At 38.1% G+C, this 17,867-nt stretch overlaps 1 protein-coding gene and 1 long non-coding RNA gene across 3 annotated transcripts; one reads left to right on the top strand and one right to left on the bottom strand.

Annotated features, from left to right (window-relative positions):
• Positions 1-288: 288 nt before the first annotated feature.
• Positions 289-3,518, bottom strand: LOC141591011 (uncharacterized). Of its 2 annotated transcripts, none has more exons than XR_012520595.1 (5): positions 3,337-3,518; positions 2,757-3,164; positions 2,093-2,445; positions 1,164-1,323; positions 289-532 (listed from the first exon to the last, which is right to left on the bottom strand). It is a non-coding gene; the product is annotated as an uncharacterized LOC141591011 (long non-coding RNA). The 2 variants fall into 2 exon arrangements; XR_012520594.1 differs by having other exon boundaries at positions 2,730-3,164.
• Positions 3,519-8,060: 4,542 nt separating this feature from the next.
• Positions 8,061-9,112, top strand: LOC141589952 (uncharacterized). The gene is made up of 2 exons (XM_074410571.1): positions 8,061-8,149; positions 8,242-9,112. Exons 1-2 carry the CDS (start codon positions 8,061-8,063, stop codon positions 9,110-9,112), a joined length of 960 nt encoding a protein of 319 aa, XP_074266672.1.
• Positions 9,113-17,867: the final 8,755 nt, after the last annotated feature.

Below are 17,867 nucleotides of genomic sequence, written 5' to 3' on the forward strand. Positions count from 1 at the left end.
TTGCAAAGGCAACATTTTTTATCTTCTAATGCAACATTTCTTATGTAAAAAAAGCAACACTTCCTGAAGTAATGCAATACTTTTCATGTTGATAAGCAACACTTATATGAAATTAATGCAACATTTTTATTTTGGAAACGCAACACTCGTTACGTCCCAAAACAACACTTATAATAAACAAATGCAACACTAATTTATTCAAAAACAACACTTAATAAAGTGCAACGACATAAGGACTTGTAAAGCACGCAACAATTGTAATTCTCTCTAATTGTGCATTCAATTGATTCAGTCTCAAAAATATATGTCAATTACATTTCAAAAAAGGATCAAAAGTAGAACTTCGATCGCAAATGTTCAATTATTTAACTAAAACAAATATAACAAATGTTTAAATAGAACAAATAATAATTCTTAACGACTATTTGAAAGCTACTAATTATAAGTCTTCATTCTTGTATTGTGATCATATATATGTTGCCAACCGGACAAAAAATCAACCCGTCATCATTGTTAATACCTCAAATGCAACCTGTAACATAAAAAATAGAACATTATTAGATTTGAGGATTCAAAGGCTCAATAGGCATAGATGATACGTCACACTTAATTATCACGAAATAATAAATAATGCATTAAAGAACAACTAATTAACAAGGACGTGCAGAAAATAGAGTACGTGATTGTACACAAGGTGTAGCCTATGTGAAACGTTTGAGTTTGATCTGCAAAGGTATGCCTGTCCAGCCATAATAATCACACCAAAGACTCAGAGAACCTGGTCTCTGTTCTCGAGATGACTTACAACTATCCTAAACCCTACAACAGAATCCCTGACATGGCTATAAAATTGCAGGAGAACAAAGTTTTTTATGTGATAAAAATTGAAAAGGTATGAAAGAAAATAATTTGTCGCCAAAGCCAGCAATACATGGGCAACGAAAATGTTGACGCACATTATTCTCCCTTTAAACAACGATTTATCAATTTGTTGCAGTAAAAATTATTTAGGGCAACAAAATAAGGCGACGCCCATAGTAGCCTCATTGGCAACAAGCACAGTTCGTTGCACAAATATATAATGTGTTAAATTAAAGGAGCAAAGGAACAGATGCAGGACTTAGTTCAGCAGATAAAAAAGGAAATAAGTCAGAGATGATAACCTCAGTTGATTAAATCCAGTGAATGAGAAGGATGTTGGATGGCTTACGAACATCAGCGCAATGCTAATTCCCGACATCGTAGCATGGTGCGTGTGGTTCAGTTTGTTTCTACAGCAGCTCCGGTGAAGAAGGCTAAAATAAATCGAATTTGCCAATATCTCTAGATCAAGTTGAATGGTTGCAGACGAGAATTAGTTAGCTTTAATTTGAAGCCGAAGTTTGACGACATGGGTCATATTTGTTTAAAAGCGGGATAAAACTCGGAGTTTATAGTTTCAATAAATTTAGCAGGACCGTTCAATACCAAGTCAAATCCTTAAGTTACAAGGCTACGTCTTTGGGTCATATTCGAAGACGAGAAAGAATAACAAGAAGAAAATTGAATTCATCATCAGACCACCACGTGTTATATTGCAAGCAAATGCTAAGGTATAATCATATAATGGAGAACGTAACAAATTGATCAAGTTCTCTGATATTAAAATGGTAATGTTGAAATTTAATGCAAGAAAGAGCAGAATTCTTCGCTTAAAACTGCTGACCGGATGTGCTAAACTGCTAAACGAAGTCGAGACTTCGTGCAAACAAGAAATATAACTTACTTGGGATTGTTCTACGCGATATCGATATGCCACAAAAATCCAGAGCACAAATAAGAAAATAAAAACTAGCTGCAAAAAGAAAACAAAGAAGGGCAGGCATCGACAAGTGGGAACAATTGAACTATGGCAAAACAAATCCAAGTTAAGAAACAAATATACAAGTCACCGCAAGTTTCATGATAATACTCTAGATGTAGTTTGGTGTGATCAATTGTTTCTACATCATCGAAATAAGCATGAAGTAGCAAGATTTTTCAAAAACATGCTAACTTCTGGTGTGGGAACAATAAAAAAAAGAGGAAGAACAAAAGAAGGGGGCATACATACCCATGTCGTTCCTGTCCAGATCGTCACATGTCTCGATAGCCCAGATTCGATTATTGTTGTGTCAAAGAAAAAAATCATCAGTTAAAGCAACACGAAGGTTTGAAATCACACATCATATTCTACAACACTAGACTGGCACGTCCTTGGTCATGCCACCCACCATTAATTAGGGATAACTTTGAAAGTAAGTAAACCACAAGAACAAGGACTACCTAACAATTAAAGCGATCAACAACCCTAGAATAGATAACGATTAAATCAAGATCTGGAAAATAAGGTACAAATGTTACATACTCTTGAATCAGTAGTGGAATTCTTTAGCTAGACCATCTTTACTGAATCAAATTCAATCCCTGAAACACCATGATTTTGATTACAATCAACAAATAGAAAACCAAGGGGTGAACAAAAGGAACAATTGTCTTGCTAAATAGTAAATACTACTCCCTCCATCCTAATCATTTGTTTAACCTTTTCTATTATTTGTGAGGGGTATTTTAATCAAAGGTAAACAAATGATTGGGAACGAGGGAGTAAGTATATACAATACAAGCTACCGAGTGTCACAAAAGGCAAAAGCTCATAACTATGATAGAAAATTTGGATGAATAGATTTATAATGCAAAAAACTAATGACCTGAATCTGCAAAAATTTCGGTAATACCTCAAAAGCTACAACCCATTTCCCATTGGTCCAATCTTGATGTTTCCTTAGCTCTTCATGCTTAAATTCCATCTCTTCATTTGTGTTCTTGAAGTAGACTTTATATTTTGAGGGACCAAGGACTTCGGATAGGATGCCGACCCACCATCCATCATTATAAAGAGCATCAACTTCATCATACTGCTTGAATGTGTCGACTGTTTAAGTATTTGGAGGACAAGGTCTAATGTAAAGGGCATCAACCTCTTCCCTCACATACTGTGTGTTATCTCTGTTGTTAGATCCGTGTACTCAACAAGGAACTTGCCCTTCTCAAGAACCTCAATAACACATGCAACAAACCAGGCACACTTGCAACAAGTCTTTCGTTACGATGGTTAATCTCAAATCGGAAAACACGGAAGAGTCCTAATAAAATAAAATCAGAATAACAATCTTACGCACGCACGATAATCACTTGAAAAATAGGTACAAATTAGGTATAAATTGAGGCATCAAATACTCATTTTACACAAAATATTACAGCAATATTGCAAGAAAATTAAAAGTGAAACGAAATAAATGAGAAAATTGAAATTACCATGGATTTTGTCACACTTAAGTTAGGACGATCGGTGGTGGTGCGTTAGGGCGATGATGAAGAAGAACATGGTGGTGGTTGTTTGCGAGGAGCGTTGGTGGTAACGAGGGCAGTATGGTGGTAACGAGATGTGGTGATGCTAGGGTATAACATCGAGTGTATCAGTGTATGTGTTGATTGAATAAGAGGGGAATTGGGGAAGGTAATAACCAGCAAGGGGGAATTTAGATAGTCACTATTAAAAGATAAGAAGACGGTTCTAGTACATAACCGCCTTCTTTATTAATAAGAGGACGGTTTTATTGACCAACCGTCCTTGTTTATTTTACTACGAGGACGGGTGTCTCAATTAACCGTCTTATTGATGTGATCACGAATGGCGCCAAATTTGTTGACCGATATAAGACGGTCTCATCCCCAACCGTCCTTTAAGGGGCGTCCTCTTAGTCTAAAATTGTAGTAGTGGAGGGTTATTTACGGTCGACGCTTTATAAAAGCATCAATAGAGAAGTGTCATCAATGCAAGGGATTTGTAGTAGTGGTTGGCGCCGCAAAATGTATATGGTTTTTTAATTTTTAATTTTTCATTTCACAATACTTAAGCGGTAAAACCAAAAAGTTAAAAAATTTTAGGGTATATATTACTTATGTGACAAAAGTGTTGCTCAAGTGTTGCTACAAAATGCAACATTTGTATAAGACCGTTGCATTTACGGTAATACATTGCAACACTTATCTCAAAGTGATGCCTTATATAAGTAAAAGCAACATTTTTAATTAAAGCGTTGCTTAATTAACTAAAAATTGCAACACAAACCGTAAGTGTTGCATACAAAATGTTGCATTATGTCTATTTTTGTAGTAGTGGACTCCATCACAAAAATCAACACATTTTTCATTGTGGCGGACTCCTTGTGGTAAGCCTCATATGCTTCTCTAGTAGCGGCACTCGACCTAGCATTAGGTTCGGGTGGAGAGGCCTCGGTGAGGTAACGAAGCTTGTCGTCACCTTGGGCGGCTAATTTGAGTTGGGCATCCCAATCGGAGAAATTTGACCTATTCTTTTCAAGTTTACAACGATCCATGAAGGATCGGAGCCATGAAGTATTAGTGAGAGGTGTGGCGTTGGTGTTTGGAGTGGCCATTTGTTATGAGAAATAGATGCGATCTACAAAACGAAAAATGAAGGAATAAAACATATGTCGTTTTCAAAATAATAATAACACTCCTAAAAATTTAATTTAAACAAGTTTTATTGCATTTATCTAGTGACCTCTACCCAACTTTGATAAATGATTCCAAGACCCAAATTCATATTAACTTAGGCATCGGTAAAGCCGAAAACAAACCTTATCAATATAACTCGGTGGATTAACTTTTTATTCGATTCTACTTTTAGAACTCTTGGTTGATAAATTAAAATTAAAATTTATCTTTAGCCCAAAACACATCCGGCAACCGTCGAGAATACTTTCGTTGAGTTCAACCCAAATTTCGAATAAATGTGTCCATGATCCAAATTTACATCAACTTGGGCATCGCTAAAGCCGAAAACAACCCTCATCTTTATAAATTCGGTGGGTAGACATTTATCACCCACTTCCCCTACGTAACAAGGTTTGTACCCCGGTAAAGCCGAGTGCACTCCCTCACGAAATAGGTTTTCATGGTTTCTACTTTTTGGTAAGGCTAAGTCTCAATTGTTTATTTTAGCGAGAGGTCATGTCAATTTATTATCTATCACGTTTTAAGTGAACTAAAGCGGCGAACTACGATAATTATAATTGACACGGTCGATAAAGTCGTTTAAAATGATAATGCATGTTTTAGTTATGGCGATTTAGCGATGCATGCAACATATAAATAAAACGCAAAGCATAAATTAAATCCTAGTATGGCCTTCCTAAATTAGTAAATCTAATAAACTATTACAAATTCGGAAACCAACTCTATTGGTCCCTTGGACTTCGGTTTTGGCACGCATCTCGAGGTAACGCCGTCTTTAATGGATCGCCTTCTTGAGTGGCACCGTCTTCAAGGAACTCCGGAATAAATAAATTACATAACAAATTACATAATTTCCTATTATACATTTGTAATTAAAATAAAATAAATCTATTAAATTACAAAACGGTGATACGAGATCACAATAAATTACAACCGAATCGATATTCCCATACATTTCGGGTAATACCAATTAAAAAACTAAGGCCATACTAAGTAAAAATTACATAATTCAAAAATTACATAAAATATAATTATGACAATCATAAATAAAATGCAGCATTATAATATGTATGAACATGCCCAATTTTATGCTAAATCGCCTTTAAGGAGCCAATATCGTATATTAATCGGTTTTTACGGATTTGCGTGATTTAACATTTTATAATCACAATAATTACATAAATTCATATTTATGTACTAGTTAATTACCCTAACCATATTATGACTCAAAATTAGTCTCCACTAACATATTGACAATAATTAACTTACATTTCTTAATATTGTTCATAAAAGGACTTAAAATTACAATATAATGCCATAAACTTCAAATAAATCATAAAAATTTCAAATAAATTTGAAATTTGAAATTTAAAATCATGAACATTCTGGGAAAAAACATGACACTCATAATGTTAAAAAAACTTAGGTTAAAAATTTCGAAATTTATCTGGAAAAACAATGTTGCGGTTTATCGGATTTATCAGTTATAATCATAAAAATATGAGAAAAATTATATTTATCAACTTTTCAATTGTAGATCTGAAATATATGATAAAATGCAACATTTGACGTTTTTTCTTTAGTCATGAAGTATGTTTTAGCAATTTTTCATTAATTAAAGTCACTATTTATGTTATTTTTCATCAAAAATTCATAAATCATGCATAAAGACTTCATTATAGCCAATTATTTTACACACATCTTGTACAATTTCATGTGACAACATACTAAATTTATATGACCAGATTCGAAATATTACTCATATTAACCTATTATTCATTTAAATTTGATTTTTATCATGAAAAAACCATATTTCGAGCATAATAACTCATAAAATTATGAAAATTTACAGGTCATCAAAATATAATATATATGAAAACATATCCAAAAACCACTGAAAAAAACGAAGTTTAGCTAATTTTAGTCCAAAAATGACATTTTTATCATAAAATCACATTTTAATGCCATTATTATATAAAATGAACAAAAAAAATCCATAAATTAACCAAAATATCCTAAATACATTTTAGGATCAGAAACTTTAACATGCATAATTGATTTCGTGATATATCATAATAAACACAAATTTATAAGTTTTATTTGTTAATCGTATAACTCGGAAAAACTATAACCGATTTGCATGCAAACAACCTAAGGCTCTTGATACCGCTTGTTAGAAATAAATATCTCATTATTTCGACATATTCATATATGTTTCAATTTAATTTAGTCATAAAATTAATTTGGATCTTATGCATGCAAACATGAATAAAGATGAAGAAGAAATCGTCATTCTTACAATAGAAATTTCGGATTATTGGGCACAAATGAGTTCTCCTACTCACTTGTTCTTGAGCTCTCCTAATATGGATGAACAAAGATTAAAGGGTAGAATCCCTCCCAAAGATGAATACCCAAAGTAACCCCTTAAAAAATTAATATTATTAATACTAGAACAATATTAATCTAAATAAAATTGACCCAAAATATCGAATTTGGTCTCTTATTTTCGGTTAAGAGAAGGGAGAAGAAGAAGTAATAATCTCTCTAAAAACTCTCTATTTTTAGATGTTGTAAGAATGAATAATACACTTATCTTTTGATGTAGTGTATTAGGTAAATTATAGAGAAAATCCTTTGGTCTTTTCTACAAGGAAAACCGGGTAGGGGGAGGGTAAAGGGGCCAATGCATAACCAAGGTGTTCTTCACAAGAGTAACTAGGTATGCATGGCTAGTATTTAGGTAAATGATTATGCTTTCCACTTTAAAATTAATTAACACAATATTTAACCTAAATCACTCTCCATTTCGGTCAACATAAGATAAAATAGATTCCATTTTATCTTTGTCAATTTATCAATTTGTCACATGTCACAAGTCATGTAAAATTGTTATGCATTTTTAACATATTAAAAATCAACGTATTAATAAAAATACGTCATGTACAAAATCGACTTAGTAATTCATAATTACTTGTACCAAAATGATTTATCAATTATAAATCACAACATCTTGTATTTATAATAAATTATTCATTCAAATTCAATTGTTTCCGTAAACAATAATTTCATCTAAGTAATAAAACAATTCGATCACTTAGACCGTATCTTATTTAATCAAATTATAATGAGATACGTAAATATTACTTCCAAAATCGTCCGTCAATTTTAAGTAATTTAATTAACCCGTATCGTCATACGATCAATTAAATAATCAATTAAGAGTGTTACCCTTTAGGTATGACCTAAGGGGATCAACTGATCACCACCGTTGCACGACAGTAATGTAAAACTCTAGTCAGCCAATCATTACCGATATGTGTGGACCGATTGTGATAAAATATTACTTCCCAATTGTATTCTTAAAATGAGACTTAAACATGTGATCATCATGATCGACAGTTGTGATCGCATTATTGTCGGAGGACACATATTCCAACAAAATCTGCCTTTCAAATATCTTGGCATACCTATCTCTTCGAAGAAATTAACCAAGAATGAGGGGATCAAATTACTGGATAAATTGGTTGCAAGAATCAGAGGATGGGGGACAAGGCATTTGTCTTATGCTGGCAGACTCACCTTGGTGTCCTCTGTCCTGTCTACTCTTCACACTTATTGGGCTAATATCTTCTTGATACCTAATGGGATTCTGAATAGGGTGAATGCTATCTGTAGGAATTTTTTATGGGCTGGAAAATCCGATTATGGGAAGGCTCTTGCTGTTTCTTGGGATACTTGTTGTGCTCCTAAGTTAGAGGGAGGTTTAGGTCTCAGGGTGGCTAAGGATTGGAATAGGGAAATTCTGGGTAAGTATGCTTGGTGGCTAGCTTCTAAGAAAGATCACTTATGGGTAAGGTGGGTTAATCATGTCTATATGAAAGGGGAAGAGTGGACTGATTACTCACCTCCTTCTAACTGTAGCTGGTCGTGGAGGAAAATTTCTCAAACAATGATCCTATTTTCCCAAGCATACACCAATCATAAATGGCTGAATCTGAATATGGACTATACTGTGAAGTCTGGTTATGAATGGTTAAGGCAGAGCAAATCTAAGGTTCCTTGGTCTCACTTATGTTGGAACAGATTAAACATTCCTAAGACTGCATTCATTTTCTGGGCTGCACAGCATCTGAGGTTGTTGACTACGGACAGACTGAATAGAATGGGTACTCTTGTGGATCTTATGTGTGATATTTGCAGGGCTCGGAATGAGGATCACCAGCATCTATTTTATGATTGTGCTTATAGTACTGAGTGCTGTAGACTGCTTCCCCAGCGCCTGAATATTAATTTCCCCATGAATGACCTGGTGAGGTGGTATTTTTCTGCAAGGTGTCCCAAACTTCACAGGAAAATCATTGGAGCTTGTCATGTGTACTTCGTATACTTCATCTGGAGGGTACGACATGAAGCTAGACTGAAATTGTATGTGAGGAAGCCTGAGCATGTTATTCAACACATTATTACTGATGTTAAGGCTAGATTCTATAGGCTTAATGTCAGTACTCTGAAGCCTGCTGATAGAGGATGGCTAGATAACGTTTGAGTTTCTTTTGTAGGTCTAGATGTCATTCTTTCATTTATCTATTCATATGAAGAGTTGTAACTTGAACTTTTTGAGGTTCTTTTGATTAATATACTTACCTTTCCCAAAAAAAAAATAATAAAATTAGTAAGATAGTATGAGGGAATCCTACTTATGGTAAGACTAATATATGTAATAATAATATTAATATAATGGTAATAATAATAATGGCAATTCCTATAGTAAATAGAATAAGGTAATTATAATAGTTTCCTAATTGACCTCACATACTCTCTAATCTTACACTATAAATACCATGTTAAATCTGAAGAATAATTCATAAATTAAAAGAAGGAGCTTTTGGATACGGAAGAGCAATTAAACGATTAAAGGTAAAACCGTCTTAAACTTAATTGATTCGTTGTATAGCTTGTAACCGTGGTAAAATATGACCACCGTACATCACCCTAGAGACCACCATAGGACTCGTAATTTGGACCTAGATCAACCCTAGACCACCGTGAGTCTAACCTGACCTTTTGTTGACCACCATTGACCGTTTTGGGGTGGTTTTGGGGCGGTTAAAGTGGCGGGTTTAGGGCTATGCAGGTCTGGTGGTGGGGGATTGTGGTGAGTAGATGAACCCTTATTCGGCCAAGACTTGACCTGGGTAAGGTGGGGTTGTGATGGGGGGAGGTAGTCGACCACGTTGGTGGCATCGGAGTGGTCGCAGGTGGCGGTTGGTGTCGGTGGTGGCAAGAAACAGGGGAAAGCAGGGGACTTGTCGTGGCTCTCTTAAGACGTGCACCATAGCCGTGTTTTTGACCGTGAGTGAGGATGGAGGGTACCGTTGGAACCACCATGGACCAGGGGTGGCAATGGTGGTGGCCGTTGGGTATGAGAGTGGCTGTAGTGGTTGGGGTCGTGGGTTTTATACACGGTGGGGGTGTTGGTTGGTTGTGGATGTCGGGTAGAGAAGTTGATTAGGGCGCTTGTTTCTGGGCTGCCGATGGTGGTTTGAAGGGTGGTGAGTGGGTATTTGGATGGGCCGTGGTGTTAGGAGGAGGTAGGCAGGTTGGGTGGTGGCTGTGGTGGTTTGTGGTGTCGGGTTTGGTGGGCTTTGTGAGGGGTGTTAGTTGACACGTCTGTCGCGTACCTGTCAAAAATAACCAACTGGCTCTAACTAATATAGCTAGGGAAGTCGGGTCGAATCCACAGAGAGGTAGGAAATTGTCGGCTAAATCTAAGTTCGTCAAGGTAACCAAATTGGGGGTTTATAAATGCGATTTTCTAAACTAAAGAGAGTAAGGGAAAGAGAATAAAAGGAAGGAAATAACAGATACAGAAGAATAGCTAAGACAAACGGTTCACCATAATCATCCGGTCGAGTAATCTAGGTCTCAAGTCAATGCAAATGCGATCTAAGGGGTAGCGAACGTCACCTTTCGGTCCTTAATTCACCCTAAAGTGTAAACAGCTTAACTTTCGCCCTCACTGCAATACCCTATTGTTCGCTACTAGTCTACCTTTTCCAACCTTTCGGTCCAGGTCAAGGATCACTAAGAATTATAGGTCTAATTGCGTCGACTCAATTAGAAAGATACAATTAATTGTAGCATTTAAACAACAAAGACAGCACCAACATTAACCTAGTAAATCGATTACTCTCCCTTCATATTATGGGTCCCCTATAGTCTTAGCATAGGGAATTAGTTACTCATAATCATCGAATCAACAATAGCAACAACTGATAATCAAAACTAGACATAATGATAGAATTAAAGGATTTAAATAAAGCAATTATGATAACAATACATGGAAGGAAGAATTCCAGCAATGAATAAGAGTTAAGAGATTAAAAAGAATGGTAATACCGATCGTGTCTCAAATCCGAATAAAAGAACAAAATCCAAAGAACAGTGGCAAGAATTAGAGTAAAACCCACGTCCAAAGCCGAGAGAGAGGAGTAACGTAGTTACTCTCAGTCTTATACTAGAAAAACATCCTAAAACCTAATATATGGACTAATTACAAAAGCCCATAATATGATTAGGCGGAAATTGGCTAAAACACACGAAACCCCTCGATCGAGCAAGATCATCACCAAATCACTCGATCGAGTAAGAACAACCACTCGATCGAGGACTTCTTGCAAAACTCCTCGGTTGACCCTCTAAACAGCTCGATCGACCAACCTTGAGTATAATTGAGCATTCGATCGAGTAGAAAACCACTCGATCGAGCTATATAGGCACATTAAACTTGAAATGCTTCCCGAATCCAGCTCACGCGTCTTCCAAGTGTTGGATTTCAAAGCTCCGGTTCCTTATTCTCCATGAATGCATACAATTAGGACAATTTAGGCTCGATTTAGCTCCTCTTGGGTTAATTCCTGCAAATTACATAAAACGAACCAAAGTAGAATATTCGGGGGTATTTGTAGCCGGATGCTACGTAAAAAGTACAGAAATGCGTGTAAAAATGAGGTGAAAACCTTATATAAAAGACACGCATCAAATCTCCCCAAACCAAACCTTTGCTTGTCCCCAAGCAAATATGAATGCAACTAAGGGTGAACAATGGAACGGGACTAACGCATCGGCTACAAATCATCCACTAGAACCAATTTAATGCGATAACATGACAAAGTGGCAGTGAAAAGTGCAAACGAGTTAAATTAATGTTTCAAACTTACTGAACCGTCGACCTTGCAAGACTCAAAAGATGTCGGACTCTCACGGGTCGCTCGTCACTCAAAATCAGGCACAGGGTGAGTATATATGTGAAAGATAAGAAGAAATCAGACACTCACCTAACTCGACCTATAAGAACATGCATGCAGTTAACATGAATAAAGTCTCTACAACCGTACATATGCATTCCAACCATACCAATGACCAAGACACGTGCCGAGGACTTACATTTGGGTAAGTGAGGTAATGGGTAAGAAGGGGCTAAAATGAATTTGGATATGTGGGGTTAATAGCCAGGCTAGCAACAACGGATCCAAATATAGACCGCATCCCAACTTCGTACTCATGACAGCGAGATAAAACGGTGCAAAATTATGCACTAAACTCACAAAACACCAAAAGTCGTCAACTCCCCATAAAATATAGATAAGACATGGGAGTGTGAATCATTATACAATTCTCATTCTTTTTTTATGTAATTTTTCTTTCTTTTTCTTTTCTTTTTCGCATTTTTCGCTTTTCATTCCTTTTTTTTTTCTTTTCATCATTTTTTTTTCAACAATTCGACATTTTCCTTCTTTCTTTCTTTCTTTCTTTCTTTCCCTTCAATTCCTCCACCATCTTCTGAAATCAGATGAAATAACCATATTGCAGTAAAACATTCCGATAACTACTCGTTACTAGCTCAGCTAGGGTAGGAAGTATTATAGAAAGTAGTTGATAGGACAAAAAGGCGATTTGGCTATGTGAGGCTCATGGGTAGAATGATATAAAGGGGACTGCCTTTCCTAACACATGTCACCATACACAGACCGAATGCATACAGGTATTAAGAAGACTAGACTCATGCTTATGCAAATTGACGTTACATGTCTTAAAGAGAGTACTACTCACATCCTAAATGAAACCGGTCATGAATGTCACCAGTTTAAAAGCTCTAACCTCAGAATGTAATGTAGCTTGCCGACATAATGAATCAAGTCTATTCGTTCAGATAATGAAGAAACAAAAACTCGTAGATTATGCACATAATCACGCCAACTAAATGTCAAGAATATGCAGGGTTCAAGTAAGGATTCAAAGTAGCGTCAATGTTCAAACGTTCCGACTCAATTTAAACGTGAAATTTTTGAAAATTTTTTATTTTTATAGATTTTTTTTTTTTTTTTTGAATTATATGATTTTTTTGGAGTAAAGCAAACAACAATGCATGCGGAAATAATAAACGTGGAGGCAGAAATGCAAGAAAACATGCAGACACAGATATGGATGCATACCTCCCCAAACCAAACCGTACAATGCCCTCATTGTACCAAAAATAGGGAAAGAAATGCAAACTGAAAGGAAAAGGAGAAGTGGAGTCGGAAAACTTACAAAACGTCATAAGGAGGGACCTCCCCAAACCGACCATGAACATGGGAGGTCAAGGAAAGTCAAGCAGTAGCTCCATAGATGTAAAACAGCGGCTGGAAGTCAAAAACTACTCGATCGAGCAGTTGGAACAGCTCGATCGAATGAACTGCTGCACGGAAGGCCTCGATCGAGCAGAAAACCACTCGATCGAGTGGGCATGGTTTTTGACTCTGGTCGATTGAGGACTATATCACTCGATCGAGTGAAACCCTCCTCAAAAAGTGCTCGATCGAGTACCGTGACCTGCAAAACACGCATATAAAGCAAGGGAAATGCATAGGAAGTTCATAAAACAGCGTCTAAAGTTCAACGTAAAGCTAAAGAAAAATAAAGAGTTCAACAAAGGTACAATAAAATAGTCCGGGCTGCCTCCCGGAGAGCGCTGGTTTAAGAGGTCCCGCACGACCTTTCTGGTATCAATTAACTGGCGCGTCGAGCTCGTCGAAGCGCAAGACTTCAACACGATTGTCCGCTTCAGTCGCCTCGTGGTAATGCTTCACATATTAGCCATTCACCTTGAATCTATGACCCTCGAAATCTTCAAGCTCCACGGATCCAAATTTGGTAACAGCTGTCACCGTATAAGGACCACTCCACCTGGACTTCAGCTTGCCAGGAAATAATCTCAATCGGGCATTGAACAGCAGCACCTTTTGCCCAACATGAAACTCACAAGGTAGGATTCTCTTGTCATGCCATCTCTTCGTCTTTTCTTTGTAAATGCGCGAGCTGTCATAGGCATTAAGCCTAAACTCTTCCAATTCATCTAGCTGCAAAAGACGATTCTGACCACACAACTTAGGATCATAGTTAAGTTCGCGAATTGCCCACCAAGCCTTACATTCCAATTCAACAGGTAAGTGACACGATTTCCCATAAACTAGCCTATAAGGTGATGCACCAATTGGTGTCTTAAAGGCAGTTCTATAAGCCCATAATGTGTCATCTAGCTTAAGACTCCAGTCCTTCCGTGATTTAGAAACTACCTTAGACAAGATCTCTTTCAACTCGCGATTAGAGACCTCTACCTGACCACTAGTTTGGGGATGATACCCCAAACCTCGCCGGTGTTGGACACCAACCCTAGACAGTATGGAAGTTAGTTTCTTTTCTTTGAAATGCACCCCCCCATCACTAATGACGACCCTAGGGACACCAAAACGGGGGAATATGATCTTTTTAAACATCTTTACCACGGTCTTAGCATCACAATGGGGTGAAGCAATCGCCTCAACCCATTTTGACACATAGTCTACTGACTACTAAGATGTACTGTTACCTTTCTTGGATGGATGGGAACGGTCCTTGGAAATCAATGCCCCAGACATCGAAAACCTCAACCTCTAGGATGCCGTTTTGTGGCATCTCATGTCTCTTTGAAATGTTCCCTGATCGTTGGCAAGCATCACAGGCTGAAATAAAAGACTTAGCGTCATCAAACAAAGAAGGCCAGTAAAAACCAGATTGAAGTACCTTAGCCACGGTGCGCGATGGACCGTGGTGACCACCATATGAAGAGGAGTGACAGCCTTCCAGGACTATTTTGGTCTCCCACTGCGGAATACACCGTCTGTAGAGACTGTCTGCACATTCCTTAAACAAGTAAGGATCATCCCAAAAAATCGCTTAGCGTTATCTAAAACGCTTCTTTTGCTGATGAGAAAGGTCAGGCGGCAGCTTGCCACTGACAACAAAGTTAGCTATATCTGCATACCAAGGTTCTTGGTTAACAATAGACGATATAACAGCAATTAAAGTATCGTCAGGAAAAGAATCATCAATGGGCAGAGAATCTTCCCCTTCTTGTCGCATCAGTCGCGACAAGTGATCAGCTACAACGTTCTTAGCTCCTTTCTTGTCCTTGATCTCCAAATCAAACTCCTGAAGAAGGAGTATCCATCTCAGTAGCCGTGGTTTAGCCTCCTTCTTAGCAAGGAGATGCCTCAAAGCTGCATGGTCAGTAAAGACAGTGACTTCTGACCCAACTAAATAAGTACGAAACTTCTCTAAAGCATAAACTACAGCTAACAGCTCCTTCTCAGTGGTAGTGTACTTCACTTGAGCCTCATCCAGAGTTCGGCTCGCATAGTAAATAGCATTCAAGGCTTTGTCTTTCCGTTGGCCTAACACCGCTCCTAGTGCATAGTCACTCGCGTCACACATAATCTCAAACGGCAAGTCCCAGTTGGGAGGCTGTATGATCGGCGCAGAGACTAAGGCCTGCTTTAACCTGTTAAAAGCAGAAAGACAAGCATCAGTAAACACAAAAGGGGCATCCTTAAGCAGCAACTGTGTAAGTGGTTTAGCAATTTTGGAGAAATCCTTGATGAACCGGCGATAAAAGCCAGCGTGACCAAGGAAGCTCCTCACCCTCTTAACATTAACAGGAGGTGGTAATTACTGAATCACTTCCACCTTTGCTTTATCAACTTCTATTCCCCTATCAGAAACTAAGTGCCCTAAGACAACTCCCTCGTTGACCATAAAGTGGCACTTCTCCCAGTTCAGCACAAGATTAACCTCAATACAGCGCTGCAACACTTTCTCAAGGTTAGACAGACATTTAGAAAAATCACTTCCATATACACTGAAATCGTCCATAAAAACTTCCATGATAGACTCAATATACTCTAAAAATATCCCCATCATACACCTTTGGAAGGTGGCAGGGGCATTGCACAAACCAAAAGGCATTCTGCGATACGCAAAAACGCCCTTAGGACAGGTAAATGTAGTCTTAGCACGATCGTGCGGGTGGACAGGGGATCCGAAAGAACCACGAATACCCGACTAAATAGCAGAAAAATTTATGAGAGGCTAACCTTTCTACCATTTGATCAATAAAAGGAAGGGGAAAGTGATCTTTCTTAGTGGCGGCATTCAGCTGTCGGTAGTCTATGCACATCCGCCAACCAGTCACTACTCGAGTAGGTATTAATTCATTCTTCTCATTCTTAACTACAGTTGTCCCTCCTTTATTCGGGACCACCTGTACTGGACTCACCCATCTAGAATTACCGACAGAATAAATAATACCGCATCCAGCAGACTTTATTACCTCAGCCATCACGACATCCTCGCATCTTTGGTTCAGGTTCGTGACTGACCTGTCTGCAAGGTTTGTGATCCTCCTCCGACTCTATCCTGTGCATACAAATATCGGGACTAATCCCCGTGATATCGTCCAGTGAATAGCCCATTGCTTTTCTGTTTTTCTTAAGTACTGACTAACAAAGAGGTCGGTGATCATTACTAAGCTTGGCACTAACAATGACTGGATATTGCTCTGTATCGTCTAAGAAAGCATATTTAAGATGAGAAGGGAGAGGCTTACGTTCCGGTACCTTTACCTCAATGGAGCAAAGAGTGCTAATCATTTGTTCCACCTGTTCTCCCTCATGCTCATCGAAATCATCAACAAGCAAATCCAGCGCAGCGTCATCGTCGTCTGGGCTATCTGCACACTCATCAAAAAGCATAAGAGCTTCTAGTGGGTCCTTCATAAAAGAACCCGACCAGAAGTCGTAAATAGACTCGTCAATGATATCAACCGAATAGCAAGTGTCCTCTATCATTGGGTGGGCTAAAGTACTGGGCAAACTGAATGTGATAGCGTCATCCCCTACTGCAAGAGTCAGACGGCCTTGTCTGACATCAATAACGGCCCCAGCTGTACAAAGGAATGGTCTTCCTAAGATAATTTGGGTCCGAGTGTCCTCAGCTATATCCAAAACAATGAAATCTACTGGGATGTAAAGCTTGCCTATTTTCACAGGCACGTCCTCTAAGACACCTAAGGGCCTCCTAACAGATCTATCAGCCATCTGTAGGGTAATGTTAGTCACTTTGAAATGACTCATCTTCATATTCTTGCAGACAGGAAGGGGCATGACACTGACACTGGCACCTAAATCGCAAAGGGCCTTATCAATAACCATATTGCCTATGACACAGGTAATAGAAAAGCTGCCCGGGTCTTTCATTTTTGGAGGGGCCTTATTCAACAACAAATTACCAGACTCTTCCATAAATGAAATCGTCTCAAATTCACTCAAATTTCTCTTACGCGTCACAATATCCTTCATAAACTTAGCGTAAGTGGGTACCTGAGTAACAAGTTCGGAAAAGGGGACAGTTACCTGGAGGTTCTTCACGACGTCCACAAACTTACCGTACTGTTGCTCGATCCTTGCGTCCTTCAGACGGCTTGGGAAGGGTACCCTCGTAGCGATGAGTGGCCCCGCAACCTTTTCTTTACCCTTATCATTGCGTGACGTCTCCACAGCAGAGGAAGATGACACGGTGGCGGTATTAGATAGTAAATTAGGATCCCCGCCACTTAAAGTACTGGATCGAATACTTTTATCAGTCGATCGAACATTTGCCTTTCCTATTTCACTCGATCGACCATGTTTATCACTCGATCGAGTGATTTCTTCAGCATAGTTACTCGATCGAGTAAGATTGTCACTCGATCGACCAACTTGGAATTCTGCGCTTCTCGATCGACCACCATTTTCACTCGTTCGAGTGATAGGATGGTTTAGACTGCTCGATCGAGTAGAAAAGTCACTCGATCGAATGGTTACAGCACACACAGCAAGTATTTCCTTCAAAAACTCGTCTAAATCATCATCCGAGTTATCGTCAGCTATCAAAACCTCGTCTTC

Source organism: Silene latifolia, chromosome 7 (assembly GCF_048544455.1).
Source record: "Silene latifolia isolate original U9 population chromosome 7, ASM4854445v1, whole genome shotgun sequence".
In the NCBI taxonomy this organism is placed as follows: Eukaryota; Viridiplantae; Streptophyta; class Magnoliopsida; order Caryophyllales; family Caryophyllaceae; genus Silene; species Silene latifolia.

Excerpts from the sequence above, each read along its gene's own strand:
- LOC141589952 (XM_074410571.1), top strand. The coding sequence starts at position 8,061 with ATGAGGGGATCAAATTACTGGATAAATTGGTTGCAAGAATCAGAGGAT. Across the intron at positions 8,150-8,241 it reads ATGCTGGCAGACTCACCTTG|GAATTTTTTATGGGCTGGAA; the intron begins GTGTCCTCTGTC and ends TGCTATCTGTAG.